Source organism: Arvicanthis niloticus, chromosome 17 (assembly GCF_011762505.2).
Source record: "Arvicanthis niloticus isolate mArvNil1 chromosome 17, mArvNil1.pat.X, whole genome shotgun sequence".
Classification (NCBI taxonomy): Eukaryota; Metazoa; Chordata; class Mammalia; order Rodentia; family Muridae; genus Arvicanthis; species Arvicanthis niloticus.
The window spans coordinates 34,243,680-34,270,083 of NC_047674.1; the positions used below are offsets into that span (position 1 = coordinate 34,243,680).

The 26,404-nt window shown below is 41.5% G+C and overlaps 1 protein-coding gene across 1 annotated transcript in view; it reads left to right on the forward strand.

Moving 5' to 3' along the window:
• Positions 1 to 26,404, forward strand: part of Prim2 (DNA primase subunit 2) — a 202,660-nt gene that overhangs the window by 152,573 nt on the left and 23,683 nt on the right. The window contains exons 11-12 of the mRNA XM_034522057.2: positions 19,716 to 19,842; positions 23,837 to 23,919. Coding sequence (XP_034377948.1) covers positions 19,716 to 19,842; positions 23,837 to 23,919 — 210 coding nt within the window. The remainder of the gene's footprint in view (positions 1 to 19,715; positions 19,843 to 23,836; positions 23,920 to 26,404) is intronic.

Below are 26,404 nucleotides of genomic sequence, written 5' to 3' on the forward strand. Positions count from 1 at the left end.
CTGAGAGGCCGATTCCAGTGTCTGTCGAATGTTAGAAGAAGGTCGGCGTGAATCGTAGTCTTCTCTTGGCTTTATGGCAGTGTGGTGGTTGTTTGTTAGTCCATGATCCCATCTGACGGGCTTTCTGAAAGCCGCCTTTTCACTGTAGCAGAGATAGGTTTACTCACCGATGGAAAACTGGAGGTCTGGGTCGGTTGACAGAGTTCCCAGGACACTTGGTGGGCAGATCCTAGACGGCAGGCACATGTGCGGCTGGCTCTCAGCACCTCTGAGGCAGAGCAGTATCCTTCTTGGACATTTAAGGTTTCCAGGGCATGGCATGGATCCTGATTGTTATGTCTGCACCCATGGCAGACAGTGACCTCATTTATTTTATGGCGTCAAATACATGCACAGGTTGATGATTCTCAACTTCTTCAGCCTAGCATTTTCTCTGAGGCCTAGACCCAGATATCTGAGTGTGTGTTTATTTTCTATGTTCCAAATCATATAAATGCAGTTCACAGATCAGCTCGGGCTTTTAAACCTGAGCTCCTGGTCCGTGGAACAGATCACCATGTGCCTTCCCAACTCATTCATCTCAGGGAATGGCCACTCAGTTGTGTTGATGGGTTCATATCAAGCCTTTCTTTTACACCTGTGCAGTCAGAAGAGTAGTCTCACTTAAGTCTAAGTGTGCACCAATGCTATCTCTTTATATGGAGGATCCCCCTTTGATACTAGGAGGTGGTGAATACTTAAGACCTATTAGCAGGAGGTCTTCAGGCCCTGGAAGAGGATACCTGGAAGCTACCCTTTCCTCCTCTTGGCCAGTTGCTTCTTAGCTGCCACAAAGTAGCATTGTTCTAGCACAGGTTGCTTCCCATGGTAGTGGCCTCACTGGAGCCCCAGAGGCTTGGTGCATTGTGCATTGTTGACCAGAACATTTAAAACTGAGCTAAAAGAGGCCTTTTCATCAGCTGATAATCTCAGGTATTTGGTGTCGTAATGCAAAGCTAACCCAAACAATGACTGTACCATCGGTCCCTATAGCTGTCGCTAATCTGCACTGTCACCATCCTGTGGACTATTGGGATAGTTTCGTAGCTTCATTTCTGGCTTCTGTCTCAGAGGCCTTCATCAGTGTTAATAAAAGTAGAGAAGCAGAAAGGCCACCACGGGCTAGTCTCTTTTCCTAACAGGAGATTTAGATTCCTACAACCCCTGGGACAGAACCCCTAATAACATTTTCTCCAGCGTCCTGCCCCAAATTTTGAGAAGGGTAATTATTTCCCTGATGCATAGTCAATCGACTGTAACATGAGAACATTCCAGTAGAGCTGCTCATTTGGGTGTAGCATTCTCTTGATGGACAGTTGTCCTGTAGATCTCAGATTTAGATTACAAATCCTAAAATAATGAGAGTATAGTGGAGTGCAGAGTCTCAAATGTGACCGAACATAATTCTGTATTTTTAATGACTTAGAGTGTACTTCAGGACTGGGAAGTACTTCAGGCTGCTCACTAGGAACACCACTTATCATTGCTCAGTAAAGGAAGTACTGCTTAGTAGAGATTTCAAGTCGAGTTAGTGTCAGAAAAGCAGCTTCTGTCTAAAAAAAAGAATCGTCTGTCAAGCTTATTTGTGCCTAAGTCTCACCTACTTATATTCTGATAGTGAGTTTGTTTTTGAGTAGAGACGGTTGGCAGGCTGGCTTTATTTTTACTTTTTAAAAGTAAAGTTCAGCTGAGTTCTGCAAACATTTTATTTGACTTAACTTTTAAAATTTTATGTTTATTTCCTGACCATGTAGACATGAGTCTCAGATTTAGTGACAGAGTAGAATATACTAATGAGAATGTCTTTGGGACATAATTATGTAGATTTAAAGGCGTGATGTAATTTTAATTAGGCCCTTTAGCCAATGCACTTGCATATTAAATTCACCGGTGTCTTTCTGTGCTTTTCTCAGGCCCTAACATGCTGATTGGCTTACAGGAATAACCAGAAGTTCTGTAAGTTAAACTGAAGGCTGTCAAAGGATGCCATCAAATTACTAGTTCAAAACATACTTAAGTTCAGGTTTGGGAAAAAAAACCAAAAACCAAAAAACAGTGTCTCACGTGTCTACCATGTTCTGTGCCAGGTTTAACAGGAAGTGTGTGTTTAGCCTGCTTTTTCCTTCCCAAATAAGCAGCGTTTCTTGGTTGTACTGTACTGAAGTCAGATGACACATTCCTTCCCTCAAGATATTGTATTAAAGCTGGGGTATATGAAGTAAAACAAGGGTGTTTCAAAATGATGATTGCTTGTATCTCTTGTGTGTGTGTGTGTGTGTTGCCTCTTCACTGTTCTTGACTTTGTTTTCCTCCATATAGACTCTCAGTATAGCAAAATAGCTACCTAAAAGCTATGAAGTGATTTGTCCACCTTAGGAGAATACTATGAAACCACCCAGCATTTCTTGGTAGGGTTTTGTTTTGTTGGCAGGCTGCTGTCTCCCAAGTGCTGAGATTCTTCCAATGGTGGGCTATAATGAAAATCACAGAATTTAAAGTAGAGGGCTGGATAGTAGCTGCTTTGGCTTCTGTTGCAGCCACTCTGCTGCTGTGGCAGGAAGCCACCACAGGTGGGACCTGTGTGAATGGATATACTTCTGTTACCCATAAACCACTCTGTTGCTATGGCAGGAAGCCATGACAGGTGGGTCTTGTGTGAATGGACACGGCCTGTTCATAAGCCAGGGTCCCAACTGTATTTAGCCTGAGTTGTCTGTAGTCTGCCAGCTCTTAATTTAAAACATGTATTCTTATTTATTCAAATGGACATTCATCTTGTATGTGTGTGCTGTAGCTGCTTTTATGTGCTTTTTATCCATGGTCCTTATAATGGCAAATGAAACAGGGTGATAATATTTCTTAAAATTTTAACATGGAAAACTACAAACGTCAGAAGCATAAATCCCCACGTCTCCACCACATGAAGCAGTTGGCTCCCTGCGTCTACACCGCCTTTGTCCTTCATCCCTTTATTACTCATTTGTTTTAGCTGCGTTTTTAGAAAACGTTGTTCTAAGCTGTGCTTTTGTGGTACTGTGTGGGTCAGATTTCTCTAGAGAAACAGAATCAGTAACACACACAGGTCCAGGGAGCAGAGTGTGCAGAGGGAGGGAGGAGGGAAGGTAGGGAATTGTCTCATGTGATTATGGAGATGGAAAAATACCAGACTCTGCTGTCTGTGTGCTGGAGACTTAGTCTCAGCCAGAAGCCCAAGAGCCGGGACAGCTAGCAACAGGAGGAGGGCTGTGTCCTCCAGTCAGGCTGTGAGGGAGAGGGGTAGATTCTCTTTCTTTAACATTCGGTTTAGGCGTCCACACATTGGATGGTACCCATTCACACTGGAGAGGCAAAGCTGCTTCCCCCAGCCAGTTAAAATACTCAGATATTTGCAGAAGTACCAGGCACCCCATAATCCAGTTACAACACACAAAATCAGTCACCGTAGGTACCCCTGCACTCCAGTATGCTCTCTACACTGCCCCCGCCTTGCACTTTGGTTTGTGTTTTTAATTTATTAACTTATAAAGAATGAGCCACTTGTATAAAAGGCTTCATTGTCCCCATTGTTGTCGTCTATGGCGCTGTGGCCTTTCCTACTCCGTTTCTCATCTTTGTGCTACGAAGCCAGTCCTGCTCGTTCCACCCTTTAGTCAGGAATCCAAAGTGACTCACCCTTACATTTCAGTTTCTGTCACCTGGTGGCTGTAGCTGGCACCACTGATGTCTCACCTGATGGTTTGGCAATAGAATGGTCTCCCAAAGCAATTATGCTAATATTTGACTTCTTAATTTATTGGCCGGAATTCACCTGTAAAGAGCCTTCCCCGGGTCATCCTGAAGATTGATTTCCCCTGAGATGGAAATCACAAGGAACAGAATAGTTTTAAATCTCACTTTATAGATTGGGTTGGGATCTCTAAAAGTTAGGTTAATTGCATGAAGTCACAGGGCTCATGACGGGTCCAGCAGAATCACTACTGACAAAATCGTGCTGTGGTTTCGAATCAGTGACAGCTCGACCGCTGTTGCTCTGTAATCTCAGAGTGAGAGGTACCTAGTGTGCTTTTAATCATCCCTGCTTCTGTTTCAGTGAAGGAGGGTGTACATAGTTCCATCTGATAAACTAGAGATAGTTTTTGAGAATAAGTGAGAATAATATGTTCAAACTCCTGCTCCAAAACACAGCAGCTGCCTGCTGACTTTGGGCAAATTTCTTAATCTTACCACAGTCAAGTTTCCTCATTTATGACATGAAGATTCTAGTAGTACCATCCCTAAAGACTTGTTGTAAGAGTTAAACAACCTGTGCCTTGCACACAGTAGTTATTCAGTATCATCCTGTTTTCTGTAGTCAAATTGTCCCGTGGTTATACCTTTAACTCTATCAGCCATTTGATCCTGGCATTAGAAATATTTCAGGAATTGTCAGAAAGGTGACATGAAGACTCTTTACTGATGCAGAGGGCGGTGATTGGCCAGCCATGAACTGATTGTCGTTGAAGAACTAGTGTCTCAAGGCTTCAGGCTCTCCTGCAGGATTATCGAGTAAACTTATGGATTGGGCTTGAAGGGCTGTGTGGAAACCGAATGCTTCACATTTATAATTTCCCAGCGTTTGAGTCTTATCAAATGAAGAGGGCTGCTGGGTTTTTGTTTCTGCTGTCATTTTAGAGACTGAACACTTCTCATTCTGACAGTGGGAAAAGCTGTCAAGGGAACTTCTTTCTGTCTGTTCAGCTGGATATGTAATACTTACACTAGGTGGAAAAGCAGGATATCTTCTGCCCGTGCTGCCTTCCCTCCCATCCCTGACAGGGCACAGAGGGCGGCCCTTCATGTAGATTGCCCTTCTAATCTCTCTGAGTTTTATTCCTGAGGAAGTTGTTGGAATGTGTTTAGGGTTGCTAAGTCAAGGTCGTTCTCATTGCTTGTAAGGAGTCATGCTACTTTCTTTGCACATGTGCTTTAGTGACAGTTTTGCAGCTGGCACTTTGTGCTGCTTTCGTACTGTCCCTGTCTGAAGCTGAGGGTGGAGGGTGTGTGAGCGTTCGTCTGATCCTGGAGCTTTCCTTGTTGCCCCTTTGTACTGATCTTGCTCATTGCACTGCATTGACAAAGCATGTCACTGCATTTTTCTTGAATTATCAACTGTGTTTTGAGCCATGTTTGAAAGGGCAGCTGGTTTATAAATGATTTGTTCTGTCTATGAACTTACTAAGAATGTGAAAGAACTTTGTATTAGGCCCTGAGAAGTGGAACACTTGGGTTTTCTAGTACATAAGTTGGTGTATAGGGAACAGTGATGCCATCTATCGTGCCATGGTTCACATGGAGTCAGTCATGTGATTTTGTCATTACAAAGATCAACACAGGCTGTTCTTTATCAGCCTTATTGTTTACATGGGATTACACCACCCAGACTAAGGGAGGAGGAAGTGTGTGCACTAATTCAGGTTTGCTTTACGAAAGATAATATTATTCACCTTAAACCACATTTTCAGTATTATTTCTTCACCGTATGTCTAGTTCGCTATATGTCTAGTATGTCACTATATGTGTAGTGAAACACCACTATACAATTAAAATGCATTGGAATAAAACTATTTTATTCACACTCCTGTATTTCAGTAGGTTGTTTTTCATCCAGTAAAGGAAGTATTTGTACAATTGTGTCAGGCATATCATGGAGACAGTGAGAACTAAGAGCCTGGGGTCCAGTGAAGGGTCGAGTGCAGTCCTCAGCTCTCGAGCTGCAGTCTTTAGGTGTGTATCTGTCCAGGAGCTTTGCAGAAACACATGTCCTTCCAACACTGTCTCCAGCAAAGCATGAGTGTGAGAACCCTGGGTCTAAAGTCGAAGGACACAGCCCGGCCTTCACACCATCTTGGAAGCCCTGAAAAGCTGTACACACACCTTTCCCCACAAATGAAGGGAGAGCATTCCTTTCTCGTGTGTGCAGCTCCAGAGTTCAGTCAGGTTCCTGGCAACGAGGCTCTTCCTAACCTGTGGCTTGAAATTTTATACCTCTTTCAGAATGAGCCTCCTCAGCTCTGCAGGAGCGTGACAGCAGTTGATTGGGGTTTGCTTCTGTTCCTTCATGATCTTGGTCAGGTTAGCTTTGCTACACTGTGGGTTTCTCTCATGTCCTCATTTGTGTGTGGCTGCTGTCATCTCAGTGTTGGGGACTTCCTGTGAGGAGCAACGATAATCTCTGTCAGGTGTGGAACACTGTCAGGCACTTGGAGAAGCTTTTGTGCACGGGGGCTGTTGTCATTTGCTTTAAAGTTAGAGATAATTAGTATGAGTGCACATTGGAGATGAGAGAAGGAAGGCTTGGTGTTAACAATGGGTAGTATTTGTAGAGAATATTGTTCAAGTTTCTTATTAAGTTAATGGACTAATTAAACATGAGAGATAAAAAGTATAATATTGATTACTCTTGAAACTAAAATATTGGTGAATAATGACGTTTTCTAAGCCTAAAATTTATGTGTGATGTTTTATTCCTTTTTCAGTGCTTACTATTTGCAAATCAGACATTTTTGGAAATATAACTTGAATTTAAATTTGTAAGAGTAAATTGAATGGAAAACCCCTGTATATTAACATTCATATTTAATATATAATCCCCAGGCGAATCCATCAGTCCTCAGCTCTCACATCTGCCCTCTTGCGCTGGTCAGCTCTTGTTAGTTACTCTTGCCCATTCTCTCTTGAGGGTGTGAGCAAGAATCATGAGTACAGGAGGAATCACCTTGTTAGTCTGCTGACTCTTACAGCAGCTGCTCAGCCACGGTGACATGTTGTGGGACCGTGAAGGGATGGCTTGGTTTCTGGTAGAGCACTGGCTAGAGATAGCCGAGACCCAACAGGTGTCAGTGCCTGTGAGGGACGGCATATATTTCATCACACTCCCAGACTCCAGGCTCCTGACACATGACAAAAACCTCCATTGATCCATGCCTTTCAGTCACATGGGGCAATGCCCCTACCAGCCTGCCACAGGTAGAGGGCATGACTACAGGCCTCAGCCTCAAGAGATTTCCATATTAATGAGATACCTAAAGGCCAGAGGGCATAGCTAATTAAGTATTCGTTTCCCAGACCCTCCTCCTTTCTCCCTCTTTATTTACCTCAGGTCTGCTCCCTGAGTTGGGGGGGGGGGGTGCAGCCACATTCATCTACTTTCCTCCATGACAATAAACCTTGTAAGACCATGGACTTCCTCATGTCTTTGGTGCCCCGCTGTGGGGAACCGTGGAGAAGGCCTTTGACTGCTGAGCCACTGCTTACTCTCTCAGAAGACTTCTCTATGTTCCAGCTGGAGGCCTGCCAACTCCACCAAGCTAGCTGATCCAGCCAAGCAAGTGTAGTAACCAAGAGTCTCTACCCATGGGGTGCTGTTGGGGGGGGGGGGCTCTTTCTCTTGGCTGTGGGCCAGTCCCGCCTGTCTGCCCACAGGCTGTATTCTTCCCTGACTTTCAGCGGTGTCTGGGAGCCCAAAGACCGAGACCACCAGTCTCCCGGTCAGCTGCCTTGGCCAGGAGATCCCACTCAAGAGCCCTGTCCCCCACAGGACTTCAGACTGAGACCTCTCCATGCCCCAGTGGAGCCCTGCGGAGTGAACTCAATTAAATTCCCGAGCTTCTGCTCTGGGAGCCGCATCCAATGGCCTAGGGTGGCAGACACACGGGAATCACAACTTCGCCCAACAGGACCCACGCTTGCCCGTGCGCGAGCTCACAGCCCCACAATATGTCTGAAGAAAGGTAGTAGAGGCATGCCTGGGGAAATGTTAGGAATCAAAGCTAACTGGTGTGAGGGAGCTGTGCTATACACCTTGTACAAGTGCCCTGGTTTTCTGCACGTTGGCAGTGAAGGGCACGTCAGCTGTGTGGTGGAGGATCAGAGTGAGGGTGGCTCTTCCCGTTTTCTCTCTGCCCACCACTGCCTTTTCTTTGCACTCAGAGTTCATGAACCCAATTCCTTTTCCTGCTCCCCATCAGTTATCCCAGCTGGTCTCCATTTCGCTGGCTCTGTGACACCTGCAAACAGCAGTGCCTGTTGTCATGTAGGTGAGTTTTCTGTACAGACCTTATAAAATCCTTGGGTGCTGAATGCTGAAAAGATGGATTTTTAGGATTCTGGTAAAAGGGTTGGTGGCTTTGCAGCTTGTCCTTTGTGACTCGAAGAGGCTCCTGCCAGCCTGTCTGTGGAGCTGCGGGCAAATACACCATTCAGCACATTTGCAGGAATGAAATTAATTAGATGATTAAGACTGAAATGCAGACAGGTTTTTGTTTGAAAAAGAAGATGTTTTCCTGTGTGGTGTCTCGGAGCGATGTATGCCCTTGTGACCACATTTTATTACAGCTACCAAGCATACTCTTGGAAAGTCAGATCCCACAGCACTTTATAAACTGATGTGAAATACCATAGTATCTGTTGGAAAATGGCTTTGATTTTGTACCTGCACAAGGTAAATCTAAATAGCCAGACTATCCTTAATATAGTCACACTGCATAACAGGTGTTTCAGATCAACTTATTTGATCTAGAAGAAAGCAGTTGGTGATCCAGTAGTTTATCTTTCAATCTGAGAAATGGGAAGAACCATAGTACTTGGAAAATATCATTGGATGTTGCTTCACTTGGACACTCACATTTGTAACACATTAGTACTCTGTTGAAAATGAACATTTTCAGGGTCAGTAAGACAGCTCAGCGGGTAAAGGCCCATGCTGCCAAGCCTGACAGCCCAAGATTGTTCCCCAGGACACACAGGTAGAAGGAGTTAACTGAATCCTGCAAGTTATTCTCTGATGCCCCACCTATATTGTGGGTGCACACACACGCGCGCACACACACACACACACACACACACACACGAAGGTATTTTAACAAAGAGTTACAGGTAGGTACATAGACTATGTTTGAGGCCCACCTCACACAGCCCCCATTCTTCTGTCTATGAGGTCGAACTGGGTTTGTTTTATAGTGTTAAGATTTAAGCAAAATAAATGTAAGAGCATAAAAATTCATAAAATGCTGCCTGGAACACATCAAGCAAATAGACATCCATCATTACAGCCTTAACAGCTTCGTTGGAAAGTAGGCACAGGCCTGGAACTGTGAACTCAGGGTTATCATTTAGTTAGTTTGCTATCACTGTTTCATGACTAATGAGGAGGTCCATCCCCCTGGTCATCAGTTTACTGAGGCATGTCAGGAGAAAGTATGGTGTCCTCAGCTTTACAACAAGAATAATTATTTTTTATTAAAGTTTCCATCAAATTGATGCCATTTCAATATATATATATATATATATATATATATATATTGGATCCAGGATATGTTTACTCATAGATTTTTTTGTGTGTGACAAAAAAATCTGCTTGATTTATGTAATGATAAAACAAGAAAGGATGCCTATTCCTCTAGTTTCCTTGGAATGAGGTATCGAAAACTCAAAAATACCTGATAGATTTTTTTTGTTTGTTTGTTTTCTTTGGATCATTTCTCTTTAGAATGTCTATTGTTTCTGCCAAAAGATTTTTTTGCATAATCTTAGATTTTATTGTATTATTGTTTTGAGTTTTAGGCTGGCAAAGTAAGAGTTGACACATACACTTTAAATCAGGATGGGGACAAGTCACTGAGGTTGGTTAAGCAGTCTGTCTCCCCACACAGTCACCCCACAGAACTAAACCCGCTGGAATGTGCTCATTTCTTATATGAGAAAAGCAAGGAACCAAAAATATCATCACTAATTAGCTCCACAGCTTTGAAGATTTAAGTTCATAAGCATGTCTCAGATCTCTTCAGAACATGGGGAATATGCATGGACTGTTTAAGCCACCAAGGTAGAGCTGGGTGGTGGTTAATTCATGAATAACCCGTGGGAGGGGTCTCTGCGCACCTGTCCTACCCCTGTGTTAAAATCTCCCCACTTTACTCCTGGAAATACCCATCTCCATGTGCTTTATAATTTGTGAATACTACTTTGTACCTCTGAATAGAATTTTGAAATAAAAACATCAATCTTTTTTATTTTTGGCCTTCTTTTTTTCAGCGTCCAACATAGTGGTCGACTGACAGTCTTTTTGTTTAAGGAAAAAGTTTAATTAATGAACAAGGTGCTGTCAGGGTTGTAGGAAAAGACAGATTAAAGCTTCTTTCATTTGGCTCCATTGAATCCCCAGGTAAATGCAGTCGTATTGAGCAGCAGCCAAAATGTAGAATTTGCTATTACTTGTTTCAATATTGGATGAAGGCTCAGCTGAGGGAGAGGCTTGGGTGCAGTGTTTCCCATGGTGGAATTGAGGCGACTTCCTTTGCATACCGTGTCACCTTGTCCCTGTCCTTCAGGAGGTACACAACGTGTGCTTCTTGAACGGGCACATGCATTTTGCACATTTATGATGTTTTCATAGCAGAAAGGAGAAGAGAATGATTATATGAACCAGGAAAAATTTGATATCTGGCAATGCACTGTGTGTTTATGTGCATACCTACTGAATTTAGTTAATGATTTTTTCACTATGGAAAGTAGTACACGTAGGAAACAGAGGGATGCCCCTGCATTATGGCCATTATGCATCCACACTGGATAACACGACTCAAACCTAAGTCATGTAACTGGCTATACGCATGCATGAAATGAGTCTGAGGGGTAGATGTTGTCACTTGTGAGTTGGGTGGCACTGAGGAGATAAATCCTTTCGTATTTATCTAAACTGTCTCATGTAGTTGTTTGGTGTGGCACTCACTGTCTGCTGTTACTCAAGTTTCAAAAGTAATATTGTGGTTGTATTTCTTCAGAGACAAATTGATTTGGGGGTTATTAGTATTCAACAAATTACTCTTTAAGGCTGCACATCAAAATATTATTCCTGTAATTTTATGAGCCTTGTGCTTCCCATTATGGGTCTGCTCATTTGCATGCCACAGAGGGCATCAGAAGCAGCGTTTGAATTTCAGTGAAAGTTAATCTGCATATGAAGAGGCTTGTAGGCTTGTGATCCCAGGGGCTGTCAGGCAGAGCCCATCCTTAGATCTGCAGTTTTCCCCAGCCTTGCTTGTTGTTAGTATCTCACCATTCAAATGATTCAATTCAAATTAATATAAAAAGTTCTTTCTTTAGGAACAGCTGTTTCTTTTAAACAGAATGGGAAATGATTTCTCTGAACGTTGAGCTTATGACACAGTAATCTAAAAACCTACAACCGAAATTTCTATAGCAGAATGGTAATTTGGAACACGATTCACATGCATGTATTTAAAGATAATATGCATGTGTGTGATCATGAAGAGGAGTATGTTTCATAACAATATATTCAAGTATGTGATTGGGGTAAAATTATAAGCAATTGATTTTTTTTCTTAATGTCTCCAAGTGTGATGTAGCATAGAGAAACAATTAAAACCATTATATTAAGTGGAGGAATCCTTTACATAATTAAACACTACAGGGGAATGTTAATACCTATACACATTTGTATATTTCTACATAGCTGGAACAAATGAAATGAATCCAGCACAAAACGGAACTTGGAGACTTAGTGAGATAATCATATGACTCCATTATCTTAGCTCTAAAATGGGGCTCAGAACATGGGGAATGCTCTTGTCAAATACTGCTTATTATAATTTGAGTGACTACTTTTAAGTGTCTCTTTTAAATCAAGTCTTTTGAGAGTTTATCACTATGTATTTTAAACATATTCACCACCCCAATCTGCTTCCCTTTCTACCTTCTCCTCCCTCCCGTCTTTTCCCATCCACCTCTTGAGATGTCATCTCTCTCCCCTTCCTTTCCCAATTCCAGTGTGTTTTCCAGGTAGCCTTGTGGTTGGGGGCCTGCCATGGTGTGTGGTTAGCCTATCAGAGGTCACGTCATTAAAGGAAACTCACTGTCCTTTTAGCTGTCAAGTATCAATACTTCTGTTGGGGTTGTGGCCATTTTCCTCTTCCTATGTTGGAATTGTGTCTGGCTGGAGCTTCATAAGACCTTAGACCTGCCGTATAGTTGGTGTGAGTGAGTCTTTTGGGCGTCTCCCCTGCTGGCTTTGGAAATCATTGTTTCCTTGACGTTATCCACCACCTCTGGATCTTACAATCTTTCTGTTCTCTCTTTAGCAAAAATCCCTGAGCTTTAAGAGAGGGCTGAGCACGCCACAGTCTTTGTAGGGGCAGGACCTCTGTATTAATTGCCATCTACTTCAGGGAAAGGCCTCATTTCTGATGACGATTGAGAAAAGGCTCTCTCGTCTATGGATATAGAAATAAGTCATTATGGGCCATATGTCCATTTAGAAGAAGAATGCATTGGGCTTTCTCCCAGGCCTTTGGCCAGAGTTCTCGTCTCCCTGGACAGTGCCTGGTATAAGTTTCATCTCATGAAGCAACAGGCCTTTGATGCAATCAGAGAGTGACTGGTTATTCCTGTAATATTTGTGCCACTATTATTAACCAGTGAGTCTGCCTTGTCAGGACAGCTGTGGCTTGTAGCGTTCACAGCTGGGTGAGATGAAGGCTTACTTTTCTCCGATAGTATGTGTAGCACCCTCTAGCACTATGCACACTAGTCTTATAGGAGAGGTTGTAGAATGAGAAAAGATGAAATGTTTTCATTATTTCAACAAGAGGAAATGGAAATATATGAAATTTGCCAATTGTATAGATTGATACAGTATAGTCTGGCAAGTCCACGGTCCTTGCCCATTATGTGTAGACCTATTATGTGCCAGGTAGGTACAAAAGACACAGAGTTAAACACGATAGACAAAGCCGTGTCTTGAAGGCATTAGATCCTCTAGCGTCTCTCCTTAGCTCAGTCTTAGTGTGTCCTGATGCTGACTCCCCACTCTTCTGAGACACTGAACAGAGTTCTCAGTCACAGCTCAGCCCAAACCAAGTCTAGTGTTACTCTTGCCCTGTGAACAGAAGCTATCTCTAGAGAGAATGTGAGTGTATGACTGTGCCCCAGTTGTCTCTCCCTTCCCCTCAGCTCACTCTTTCTCGCTTACTTATGAGCCAGCCCATCGGTAAGGCAGTCACTTCTACAGTACCAAGTGGCAGTTATTATTTATTGAATTTCTAAGTGTGGCAAGAAAGTCAAGTTTGGTGGAAGACTGAATACAACTAAGATGAATTTGTTCTTTTTGGTACACTGGGGCAAGCTGACTGCATCCTTCACTACACATGGTGATCAGTTGAGCTTTGGACAGGGCCTCGGCATGCACAGACTGGAGGCTCAGAGAGTGCTATCGTGCCTAGATATGGGCTGGTATGATAGTAGTGTGGCACTCAGCACTCACATGTTTGTGGCTGCCAGTTGATAAAAGCATGGCACATATAACTGTACACAGTTGATAATACCTGATGATGATAATTGATTATTTTTATATGTTTTCTATACTGTTTTATTATAGTCCTCAATTTTAGGATCAAACCCAGAACTCTGTGCATGATGGGTCAGCACTCTCCCACTGAGCTACATCTTTTGAGCATTCTCATATTTATATTTATAGCACTGGGCCTATAGCCCAGGAATAGAGTCTCTGCCCAGCATGTCCAAGATCCTAGGATTGAACTCCAGCACTGAACAGAAAGAAACTCCAAACTGTTAAGCCACACTATATTATGCCAACAGCAGCCCCATATGTTGCCTGTCTTGGGTTATGTCGAGACCACAGTGAGTGACTATTCTGTACACACCACTATGTAGTCTGAGTCTCCTCTCAGACTAATGTACACTTCTCAGAAAGTATATCCCTTGTTAATGACATATGTCTGTACTAAAGTGATAACTGTCAAAAGAGTTACTAAGTGGTTTGAAAGTTAGCTTTTAAAATAAGAAGTGATATGAAATATAGATAATTTTACTATTTGTAGTCTAATTTGTGCTGTGTGTGTTTCTAGTTTTGTTCATTAATGTACTACAGACTGAAACATACAAGTCTGTATTGAGGAGATAGTTTGCCATTCCTGAGCTGTCTTTTGGGCATGCTCATGTCTGACCAGCTTACTACTGACATTTTAATTTTACATTAAATCTCCATGAATGACTGAGAGATTTATTACAGTGTCCAGAGCACCTGTAACATGAAATAATGGTTTCCTCTTAACATGACTAGCATGATAAAACTGAAGGAAAAGAGGCATTTCTTCCTGTTTCATATCTCCCGTGTGTAGATGCTTTGAAAGAGTAGTGCAGCACCATAAATCTAGTGTCTTAATGAGAAAGCATGCTGTTGCTGTGAGGAGCAGACAGGTAACCTGAAGCCAGACAGTGAAATTACATAGCTCTCCCCGGCAGAGCCGTCTTCCTGCTTTGCAGAGAACACAATCTGTCAATAATTTGTTATGTGTGGTTACAAGAAGGTGACCACATTATTTTTGGGCTCTGATTCAGAACCTTCATCACAGTCTGCAAGGTGGAGTAACCTGTCCTGTAACACACCACCAAGCGGGGAGGGAGAAGCATTCCTCCCCATTTCCGTGAGTGTAAAGTCCCTTCCAGAGCTGCCCCTGTGTAGTGACCCCTGCTTGTTTATGTAAGCGCGTGCTACACTGCTCTCATTACACTAACACAACTCCGAGCACATACTCTTTCTGTATGAGGCATATTTAATCCCATAATTACATATTTATACCCATTGATGTTGATGAACTTTCTTACTTGGCCTTTTCATCCCCCTCACTGGGAAGAATTGTCATGTTATGGTTTGTAAGGTCTGCAAGGCAGGCTGAAGCTCACAGCGACTATGTGCAAACACAGATGTACAAGATCCTTGCTGCTATGAGACAGAAATCTGTTTTTTCTGTTTTTGTTTCCCTGATACTATGGAGTGAACCAGACAAATTAAAATAGGGATAGTTTCGGGAGTACAAAGACAGAAGCTAGACACGGGTGAAATGCAGACAGGATGATAGTCACCTCGCAGGACCTGAGTATGCTTACTTTTGGGAAATGTTTATGTCATTATTGCTTTATCCTTGAGGAGAGATTCTAATCGTCTGCATTTGTGTGCTCTCATGGCAGAGATGGCAGGGCAGCTGTTGCTAGTCAGCCCACAGCCAGAAGGCCAGTAACTTGTCACTCTGGGTCATGTCCTGCCAAGTGCTGACATTTGGTAGGGTAGGCCTATTAAATTCGGTTTTCATTTTCAGTACTTTAAGTTTATGATAAATTTATTGAAATGATCCAGTCCATAGGCATCTGTGCTCAGAGTCTTAGGAGTCAAGACTGCTCCCATCATGCACCAGTGAACTGTTTCCCACACCTGCGTGCGGATGGAGTAAAAGGTTCAGTGTGAACTGTTGGGTTGGCATTTATGAATGAGGGACCAAGGATGGCTGTCAGGTCTGAGCTGGGGCACCATCATCATTGCTAAATTAAAAGCAGATCTGGACAGTAAAGCAATATAAACAGATTTTCTTGAGGAACTACTAGAACAGAGAGAATGAGGCCTTATCATAGAACAGGGCACAGCATCAAATTCAGTGTCAGCAAGTGAGCAAGTACAGCCAAAGTACAGCCAAAGCGTAAGTGGAGTCAGTGGATCTAAAGTTAAGGGAAGAAAGCCTGGGATCCCAGCACCCCTCATGTTTGCTGGGTCAGTTTCACAGTGAACCTTGTGGAGAGCAAACGGCAGCTCTGCCATAGTGGTGTGCCTTGTGCTTGCTTAATGCAGATGGAGCCTAGACCTGCCCTGTCCACTCAGGTTTTCAGTTTATTACCCATTGGCACAATTATTTTTAGGCTAAAAAACTCCATTTTTTGATGGACTGGGTATTAGGACTATCTTGTAACTCACTGGTACAATTAGGAGTAACTATGCTCTAATTGCATTTTGAGAGAAAAGGTTTTTTTTTTTTTTTTTTTTTTTTCCAGGAAGGGTGAAGCTAGGTGATGAGAAAGAGAGAGAAGGGGGGGAGGCACGGAGGCAGATGTTCACGTGTCTCCACCAGTCAAAGATAGTTTATATATCTAGGTTGGGTATTGGGTTACACTTCTGATTAAGCATTACCAAACTTATAAAGCCTTTGATTAACATTTTAAAAATGTATGAAAGCAAAAAGGGAAAGGGGGCATGGGATAGGGGTTTTCTAGGGAGGGGAAATGGGGAAAGGGGATGGCATCTGAAATGTAAATAAAATATAAAAAAATTTAAAAAAGGAAAAAAACCTCCATTTTTTAAATTTCTAATCTACGAAATACTTTTAATGTTATGCTTAGTAATTTCACATAAAAATTTACTCAAGAACCCTTTGCCTCAGCTTCCTGGAATATGCATTTGATTTAAAGAAGCATGGAAATAGAGTGTAACCTTTACTAGGCGTTTTATTCTGACTGTTAGGTTCAGAACTCTGAAGATTTTGTCCTTTGGTGATGACTCGTTAAGTGTCCTCCGTGGCTTCTCAGGACTCAGCAAGTATTGCCCAGGTGCCATGGAGGAACACTTGACGTGCTCTCCAAACCCCTTACAGCTTCTGATAACTCGTTATGAAAGCTTGCGAGTGTACTGAGTCGTGAAATCAGGGCGTAGGCTAAGATTCTCCCCATTATAGAAAGACTTATGATCTGCCGTTCGTTATGGTCTGAGATTCATTTCAGAAACTTGGTTGCTGTTCTCATAGTTCTCACCCAAGTTATTACTTTACGTGAGACATTTAATTTACATTCCTTCTCTGTAAAGTTAGGCTTTACCTAATACTGTGTCATAATGAATATTCCTCTAATCAAGCCTATTATCAATGGTACATTGTCTCTTTTTGCTTGGCCAATGGGTTATGACATCACCTAATAGAGGAGTTAGAAAAGCACCATCAGGCACTGGAAACATTTAATGGCAGAGTGAAAATGGAACAGTCCACTTTCAAATGCTGTAGTAGACCACGGAGTCCTGCCATGTGCGGTGAGTCTATTTTCTTGCACAGTGGCATAGAGCTGGATAGATAGCCCAGGAGCAATTGTTCACCTCAATACAGAGTTCAGGATAACATGCCACAGGATAAACTTGGGTGAGTATAGTGGAAATCAGATACACGGCAAAGAGAAACATCCCAAGGGAGTATAGGAAATGCCCCAGAGCTGTGGAGGAGACAGCCTACAATTCTGACCTCCAAGACAAAGTATCAGAGAAAGAAAGAAGTTACAGCCTAACACGATATCATTAGAATATCTACTACTGTTTTAAAATATCTTATCATTGAGGAAATGCAGTACTATGGAAAGATCTTGGGTTTTGCAATCTTTGCTTTTTAAGTCTGCTAATTATTTAGTGTCTGTGTTGTGTTCCATTGCTTCTTCTCTTTGAACTGCAAGTGTCCTCTTGTGTCCCATCATAGGGGGACTAATTATCTGAACTAGTCAAATGGGATCGCACTTTTAAAAGCATCTAACAGTATGCTGGGTGGCACCTAAGTGCCATTCAATGAATGTTAAGTCCTTTCCCCCCTGTGTCATTCACTGCAAAGTCCCTTGCATGCCATTAGCTTGCTTTATGGATGCAGAGGCAGGGCTTCCAGGTTGGAGGCAGTTGCAAAGGGAAATGCAGAGGACAGCATTAATTATTTGAAGAGGCATTTCATAAGTAGAGTGAGTTAGGATGTAGCTGTTGAAGGACAGCTTAGGAGGAGGGCAGAGAGGTTAAACTGGTTTCCACCCAGTACAGTCTCCAAAAATCAGATTGATTATTTAGGAGGGCAGATTGATGATTAATCTCATCATCGCATGTAGACAGTTGACCTCCGTGGCTCTGCAGACAGTTGACCTCCGTGGCTCTGCAGACAGTTGACCTCCGTGGCTCTGCAGACAGCTGACCCTCCCTGGCTTTGCAGACAGTTGACCTCCGTGGCTCTATGCTCTCACATCCTTAGACTCTGAACCTCAGATTGCAGTGTTCAGAAAAAAATCTTTTCATTGCTATTATTCCCAAACAACGACAGTGTAACACCTATTCCATAACATTTAGATTATATTACTTGTTATAAATAACTGGTGATCATTTAAAGTAGGTAAGAGGCTGTAATAAGTTGGGTACAAATATACACACAGTTTGTAAGTTATTGGACATGGGCATATAGATTCTCATATCCCTGGGATAGCTGGGAACAATCCTCATTAGACACCAGAGACTGGGGGACGATTATAACCTTTACTGTCTCCTCCATGAGAAAGTTTGTATTGCTTAATAAGTTTGTTTAGTACACTTCAGAGACCAGGGGCATGGCAGTAACAGAAAAACCCTGTTTGTGTGTATGAATATGAATTTGTGTCATAAAAGACCCAGGAGATACACAGATTGTTGGAGGCCAGCTCTGGCAGGCAGTGTGTTCAGGATCCAAGGAGGAGATATGGGGTCGGCAACTAGTGTAAAGTAGTCACACACTCATACACACTTCGTGGATAAAGCAATGCTCCACAACCTTGGTTTTTTTTTTTTTTTTTTTTTTTTTCCTCTTAGTCCTTGTACACTTTAATGAAATACTCCATGCAGGAGGAAAAAACCCACACATTATAATCACTTCTTAATTGTGAGTTTCAACGATATGTAATGGTTACAAGTTTCATATTTTTAAAAACAAGTTATTTTAAATCCCACATCTGATCATGTGGTTTCTTCCCATAATGCTCCTATATCCTAAAGTAGTAGCTTTTCTATTACAGATTAGCAGAATCTGAGTCAGCCAAATATTTTTAACAGCCATTTTCTCTTGTCCTGGGAGGTTTGCGGTTACAAGAAAGGAGATAGACGCCATGTTATTCTAACTTCACACAATTCTTATTCTCCCAACACAGTTAACCATCTACCTATCCTTACACTATTTTCATAGTATAGTCTAGTATAGTTAACTAGAACACTTTAGGTCAGAGATCCTTTGCTTTTCTTGAGACAACAGGAGAAGGAGGATCTACTGGCTGCATAGCAGTAAGTCCTCAGGCCGCACCAAAGCTCATCTGCAAATGTATAGCTCTAAACCCAGGAAAATCAGATTTTACAATGGACACAAAAGTTCAGTCTTAACAGTGGACACCCAGTTTCTGTCTTTGGTCCTTAGCCTGTCCCCAGTAGGTGGAACTCAAGAGCCCTTTGCAGCCAGGCTGGCCTTGTTCTTGTTCTCTGACCTTAGCAGGTGCTTTTTATTATTGTGTTGTCTCCTAGGATTTCTTCTATAAAGCAGCTGGAAAAATACTCTGACCTGATTTAATTAATTGTACATAAAAAGCACCTTGACCCCATCTTTTTATCTTTTTAACTAAAACATACTTTAAAATTTTTCTTAGAAATCTTCAGCTAAATTACTAATCTATCTGAGCGGCATTGATTTTTGAGAAATCACTACTGTTGTTATGCATTGTGACTGCTTTGCCCACTGTGGAATTAGAAACCTCCCAAGGATTATTCATTCAAGGCAAAAACCAGGTGACCAAGGCAACAAGGGCTAGCAGCCCCAAGGGATCGTCAGGAAACAGGACCCCCAAGCTCCAATACTGACTGCAGATCCTCCTGCTGCTGGGCTACTGCCAATGGAGTATGCATGGCCTCAAACCCCAAATCACTTCATTCTTAATGCTAGCTGGTATCAATGATGCTATTGTATTGACTGATGTTCTCTCTCTCTCTCTCTCTCTCTCTCTCTCTCTCTCTCTCTCTCTCTCTCTCTCAGTTTGATAAAGGTTACTCTTACAATATACGACATAGCTTTGGAAAGGAAGGCAAGAGGACAGACTATACGCCTTTCAGTTGCATGAAGATTATCCTGACCAACCCACCAGGCCAAGGGGATTATCATGGTAAGTAGGGCCCCGTGCTGGAAGCTGGTGAATGGCCATTTGCATTAGTGAAGAACTCAGTGATGTCAAGTTGTGTATCAAGTTGGAGAATAAGACAAAGTGATTTGTCTTACTGCTGAACTCACTCAGCCTGTGCTCAGCTTCTTCTGGAGTAGATTTCACAATTCCCTTTCATCCTCTGTTCTTGTCTTGTGTTCTGCAGGGAGCTTAGGATAGAGGTGCTTTAAAGCTGTGTGAGGCCAGGAAGCCCTAGTTTCAGAATAGCACATTTTGTAGATGTTCAAAGGCCTTGTGCTAAGGAATAGTGTATTGTTTGTCTTACTGCTGTCGTCTGATTAACAGAGATTAAGTAAGCAGTTTAACAAGTCCCAGTGTTAAGGGTATATGTCTGTTTGTCTGAGCTGTAGACACACACACACACACACACACACACACACGTTTTCCAGTTCAGCAGCATATTTTCTAAAATGATTCAACCGGCACATCTTTAGAAGTTTCCCATTTTGTCTGGTATGTCAGGGAATGATTAATAGTTTGTATTAGTAACCTTCTAGATTGCCAAAGCTTGCTGTAACCAGGTGTCAGTATTTTGTTTTGTTTTAGAATCTTAAATGAAACTACCCTGAAAAGAACATACCTTTAAGATGTTAAAAATTGGGCAATCACAAACAAGAATTTTTAGAAACACACTTTCATTTCTCTCCCTCTTTCTCTCTGTCAGTGAATAATATTCCATTGTCTGGATATATCACAGGTTAATTTTGTCACCTATTAAAGAGCATCTTGATTACTTCCATACCGTATATATGAATCAAGTTGCTATAAAAATATGGTACTAAATATGGTTTGTTTTCGAGTAGGTTCTGTGACTGCTGCTTGTAATATTTGTTCTGTTTCTTCTGGATGGAATACTTTGTAGATATGTAAAGTACATTTGAGTATAATGCAGTTTCATCTGAAGCTTCATTGTTGGTTTTTGGGCTAGGTGATCTATTTAGAGATGAAAGTGGGGAATCAGAATTATTTTATTATGGGCTACATGACCTTTTATGTTTATCAATGTTTGTTTTAAGAAATTGAGAGCCTCAACATTTGGTGCACATATATTTACAGTTGTATCTTTTTGATGAGTTGCTTCTTTTGTTAATATGCAGTGACTTCATTTATCTCTTCTGACTACTTCTGGCCTTGATGTCCACTTTTTCAGATACCAGAATAGCAGAGTTAGCTTGTTATCTATTTGTTGATAGATGTTTTTCATCATGGATGTCACTGTATATAAGAGGTGCATCTCGGAGGCAACAGACAAGGAACCAGTTCCTAATTTCTATCGCGTTTTGAATCTGTAGCTCTTAAAATTGCTTAGGATTTCTGTCTGTCTACTGACTCTTAACACCTGTTCTTGCGTGCTGTCCTCTAGCATATAAATCATGGTATTCTAAGCCTGGTTTCTTCATCCCAGCATCTCTGCCATTATAAGTCTGCTGCCTGCTGATATCTTCGCACTGAGCCTCTCCAGAGCTTTGCAGGTTTTCTCTCCTTGAATGAGATAGATTTGCTGGGCACCTCTTTTCCCCAAGAGTTGCAATAGGCAAGGGCTCTGTTCAGGTTGTTTCTTCTAGAGAACAGAATGTTCCAGTGTAACTACCTTTCCCTCTCCTCTATAGAAGCCTGGTTTGCTTATTCATTTATATTTATCTATGCTGTAAGCACTGTGAGATGATGATAGATTTTCTGGATGTAAAACTCAGAGAAGTATTAAGCTGTCCTAACATCGTCCTCTTGAGCGACTCTGAGATGCGTTTATGCTGAGACCTCAGTCACACATCAGTCAGTTGGCTCTGCCCAGTGCACTGGCTGTGATGGAGTTCTGCTCAGGAGTTTCTTCTTTAGTTAGTTGTGAATCTCTGCATTTATGGGCTTCTCAATATGCCTCAAGACCATATTTCTTTGTTGATTTTTTTTTTTTTTCTTTTTTTTTTGGACAGAGAAGTGACATCTTACCTCACTATATGCTCAACCAGAAACTGGACATGTGTTCTGTTTTGTTTTCTTATTTATAAAATTATCAGTCACCTATATTGATTCAACTTCATCAACCGATGCTGCTTAGAATAGTTAACCACCAGTTATGAATCTATGCAGGTCTAACTGTATCCCGGACTATTGTCTCTGACTTACATCACTCTGTTCTTTTAACACTGATGTTAGCTCTGGGTGTGTTCACCTATTTTCTATTTTCTTGTTTGTTCAACCTGAAGATCATCCTCTTTGAAGTGAAGAATAGGGACAGGGAATGTGTTTATGTCATCTGTTAAAATGACACCAGCTTGGCCAAGTACTAGCTTACTTCCTCTTAGTTCTTCTGAGTGAGTATATCGAGAAAAGAACCTTCTTGGAGGTTTCTTCAGTTTCTTCCTGGCTTTGTCCTTCACACCTCTTGTGCCGGACTGTTCACCATATCAAGTGTAATTTGGGTGACTCTGTTCAGTCTTTCCACCTCCCCCACTCTTTTTTAGTGCACCGTAACTATTCTGGAAATAACCAATAATTATCATGTGCACCACTGCTTCTTTCTCCTAGTGATTTTTTTCCTATTTTAATTGCTGTATTTTTCAAGAATAATGATGACAACTAACATGTTTTTATTACTAACTCTGCTTAGTGTGTGTGTGTGTGTGTGTCAGGAACATGGAAGAGTTTTGTTTTCATAGGAAATTTGTGAGGTGACTTCTATTATTTTTCTTTAAGGAGAAAATGAAGCTAAGCAAACATCTGTCTGTGGCCAGTTGATATTTCAAACCCAGATGCTGCAAAGATAGGTTCTTTATAAAAATTCAGTAAGGTATTTGTATTCTTTGAGAATTTCATACATGCATTCACACTCTTTGATCATATTCATCCCCACCACTCCCCTAACTCCTCCCAGCCCACCCCTCCTCAGCTCACCGCTTCATCTCTCTGGTTTTATCTTTAAATAACTCACTGTGTTCCACTTGTACAGCCCATCCAGTCAGTCTTGTATGAAGACACCCACAGGAACAAGGTTGACCTACCAGGAATGCCAGAGCCTTTACTATGTGTCATTTATTTTCTCAAAATGTTTCCTTGTACTAAAATGTATTTGTTAAATCTGAATAAAGGATATGCTATAAATTTTGCAGTTTCCATAGTTTTAGAAATCTATAGGGCTTCAAGGGAGGCTATATTTATACTTAAGATGTTTGATAAGTGAATTTTTGGATCCCTGGCCCTTTTCCATTATGTTTTCATCCCCCAGTTTCCACTGATTTCTTATAAAATGTGCTGTTACTTCCAGTCAGCTTGTTACGTATTACTCTGTGCTTACAGTCTCTGTTTTTCTTCATGCAAACTTCTAGCTGTCAGTTCTTTTATTTTGTTCATGAAATACAGTGATAATGCAAATACACTACGTGTAGCATTTCTCTCCAATAGTTCCTGATTGTCCACGTGGTTCACCGCTCTGATTCTTCATAGCTTATGTGCGTTCTGTACTTCTTGAGATAAGTGTAGAATTTGTCTGAATCTGATGCAATATATTTATGTTCCTCTGAGTTTGGATATTTTATTTCTATTATCTATAGCCCCACTCTTCTACATCTTTATGCAAAATTTTCAGACTATAATGTAAGAGTATGCAAATTATAGGTAAACTTTTATGGCTACTTGGTGATTTTGTGTTCTAGTAAGAGAGCAGCAAGATTAAAACTGTTTCTCTCTTCCTAGTGAGCAGCCGTGCGAGCCTGGAGTGCTGCACTGTTTTATGTAACTCTTGAGCCTGTAGCATCCTGACAACACAGCAGCTAAATCCTCGTTAAGATAGAGAGGAAAGTGGTTGCACCTACGGTCAATTGACTTTTTATTAATAAGCCGTTAGACGGTTAAGGGTCCTTCGGCAGCCACTCGAGCGTGGCACTGTGTGGAGTCCTGGTAAATAACACTGTTGTTCTGCGGGCTTGTGTTTTGTTGTCAGGATGCCCATTCCGTCACAGTGATGCAGAGCTGCTGAAGCAGAAGATGCAGTCCTACAAGATCCCTGCCTCGGGGATCAGCCAGGTAGGTTCATTTCTGCTCAGGACCCTCTGATTCGGCAGCTGCTATATCTTCTCAGATTTGTTCATAGGACTAACGCTGTGTACCGCACCAGAACGCGCAGCAGACTCCTGTCTTCTGGGTGAACTGAGTCACAGCCCTGACTTTTCTGGTTTCTGTTCCTTGGAAATCCCAGTTCTTCCGTCTGCTGTGCTATGCTGCAGTTTTCTTTCTCCAGGCAGTAAAGGAGCACAGCAGCCCTGCCCCTTCAACCTGGTTTTCTCTATCAGTTGGGGGCCTCATTTAAAAACATAAATGTTTAATGTAGTGAGGTTTATTAATGATGCTGAAAATTCATGACAGAGTCATTTTTGAAGGTTGTTTTCTGAGGAAATGATAAGTCACTGTGCAGTCCATGAATGTTCTGGTAGGCATCAGTGAGTGCTTGGTTGGTTTAATCTCTATGTCTGATGGCAGCTAATTTTTTAAAAAAATATTTTGTGTTGTTAAGAATTTAAGTAACAAATGCACAGACTGTAAACAAAATGTTCAAGAGATTACATCTTTTAGTAAGTCTGTCTTTTAAAAAGTACCATGATGCTGTTTAGGACCATTGTCTCCAGTGCAGTTTAGACTTGCTTTGGATTCTTTGAGAGCTGAGGGAGCCTCTCCTTCCTGGCCCTAGAAGAGAATGGGACATCAAAGTCATGGCCCAATCTTAGACAGTTATTTTTTATTTGAAAAACATCAATGTACAAGAAAATGCTACTGTCTAAAGTTTAGATTGAGTCTTGTTAATTCAGCTTGCTTGTTAAGTTCTGGGGTACTTATTCCAGGCAAGGATAAGGTCTATAGGATGGCAGTCTGCAGTACTTTCTGAAAGTACTTTCTGAAAGAGTTGATCCTGGAGTCAGGAAATGGAAGCAGGAATGCATGAATGAAAGACAGGAGTGTGTACTGTCATTGGTATTCAAGCTAGTGATGGCGATAGAACCAGAACTGCCAGGGGCCAGCAACCCCAGCTGTTCTTTCTTGTTGATTCTCCTTGAGGAAATGGAAGAAGAGGAAGAGGAGGAAGAGGAGGAGGAGGAGGAGGGAAGAAGAGGAGGAAAGAGGAGGAGGAGGTGGCAGTGCTGGTAGGCAGGGATTAGAAGATATTTAGGGTTGTATACTAATAAAACATTTACCCACCTTAAGTCTAAGTCACTTTGCTTCTATAGCTGACCTGCCTTCTGAGTTCTTCTGAGGTAAGAAACTGTTTAGCACCTCCTCATAAAACAGCAGGTGATTAGGTAAAGTACAGGAATTGTGGAGCTAGAACTTCCAGCCTGCTAGTTGAAGTCCCAGGAAGAAAAAAAGAATGCTTTGAAAAGTGATTTTAGCGATTATTTCTAAGCTGTAAAAAGTTTCCTATAAAAGCTCTCTAAGAAAAAGGGGAAAAGGGCTTCTAAGAAAAAGAGGGATAGGGGTGTGTCTAAGAAAAGGGGGAAACAAGCAGTTAAGGGGATCCAGGCTAAGAAAAGCTGGACAAGAACAATATTCTCCTCTCTTTGTCGACAGCACTTATACATCTTTTGGCATACATGATCACATGGTAAAAAGTTCATCACAGGTTTACACATAAATTCAAATCATGAATCAAATAAGTTTACAACAAAGAATGTTTACATGCATATCCATTAGGAGTAATCTGGCTAGACATTCATCATCTGTTCCAAGCTTAACAGGTTAAAGACCATAACTTTTGTGACCAAGGTATTAGTGAAGTTTTGTATACATAAACCCAATCAATATTTTATCTTCTGTCCTAGCACCTATAGTAAATTGTTTGTTCCCTTTTTATGACCTTTGATTAATGGTTTTACAGCCTCTTGGAATTTGCTCTGAGTAGTAGATGCCTGCTTGCTATCTCAGAAAGAAGTAACTCATGACACTAAAAACTAGCAGAGTTCTCATTGTAGTTTTGATTATCTGAGAGGGACTAATAGCAGTCCCAATATAAAAGAGCTTAATAATTACTAATTAATTTCAAGAATTCTTATAGGATCATCATTAAGGATTAATAAATCATCTCTTTGTCTATATAGCACCACTACAAGATAGTGCATTTTTGTTCTGCAAAGATCTGCTCAATACGGTAGGCTAATACCTAGTTATTGTTATATATTTGACAATAACAGGAAAAACATATTAATAGCTGGAATCTTTCCTAAAATGAATTTTTCTTAGACCTTGCCTACTGGGGCAAATTTATCATAGATTTTAATCCAAAGTAGATCCATCTCAGGAAGATCACCTGCTTGTTTTTAGCTTCTCCTATAATGGCAGTGCATAAGCAAATCTGGGCATCTTAGAAGAACTAGTTAGTTTGGGGGTTGAGTTTTAGATGTAAGGAAATTAGAACGACAGAGAGAAAATAGTTTTATATCTAATTAGAGAAGCTAGGGCAGCAGTTTCCAGTTATAATTATAAGATTGGGAAGACTATTAAAAAGCCAAGGAGTCCTGGC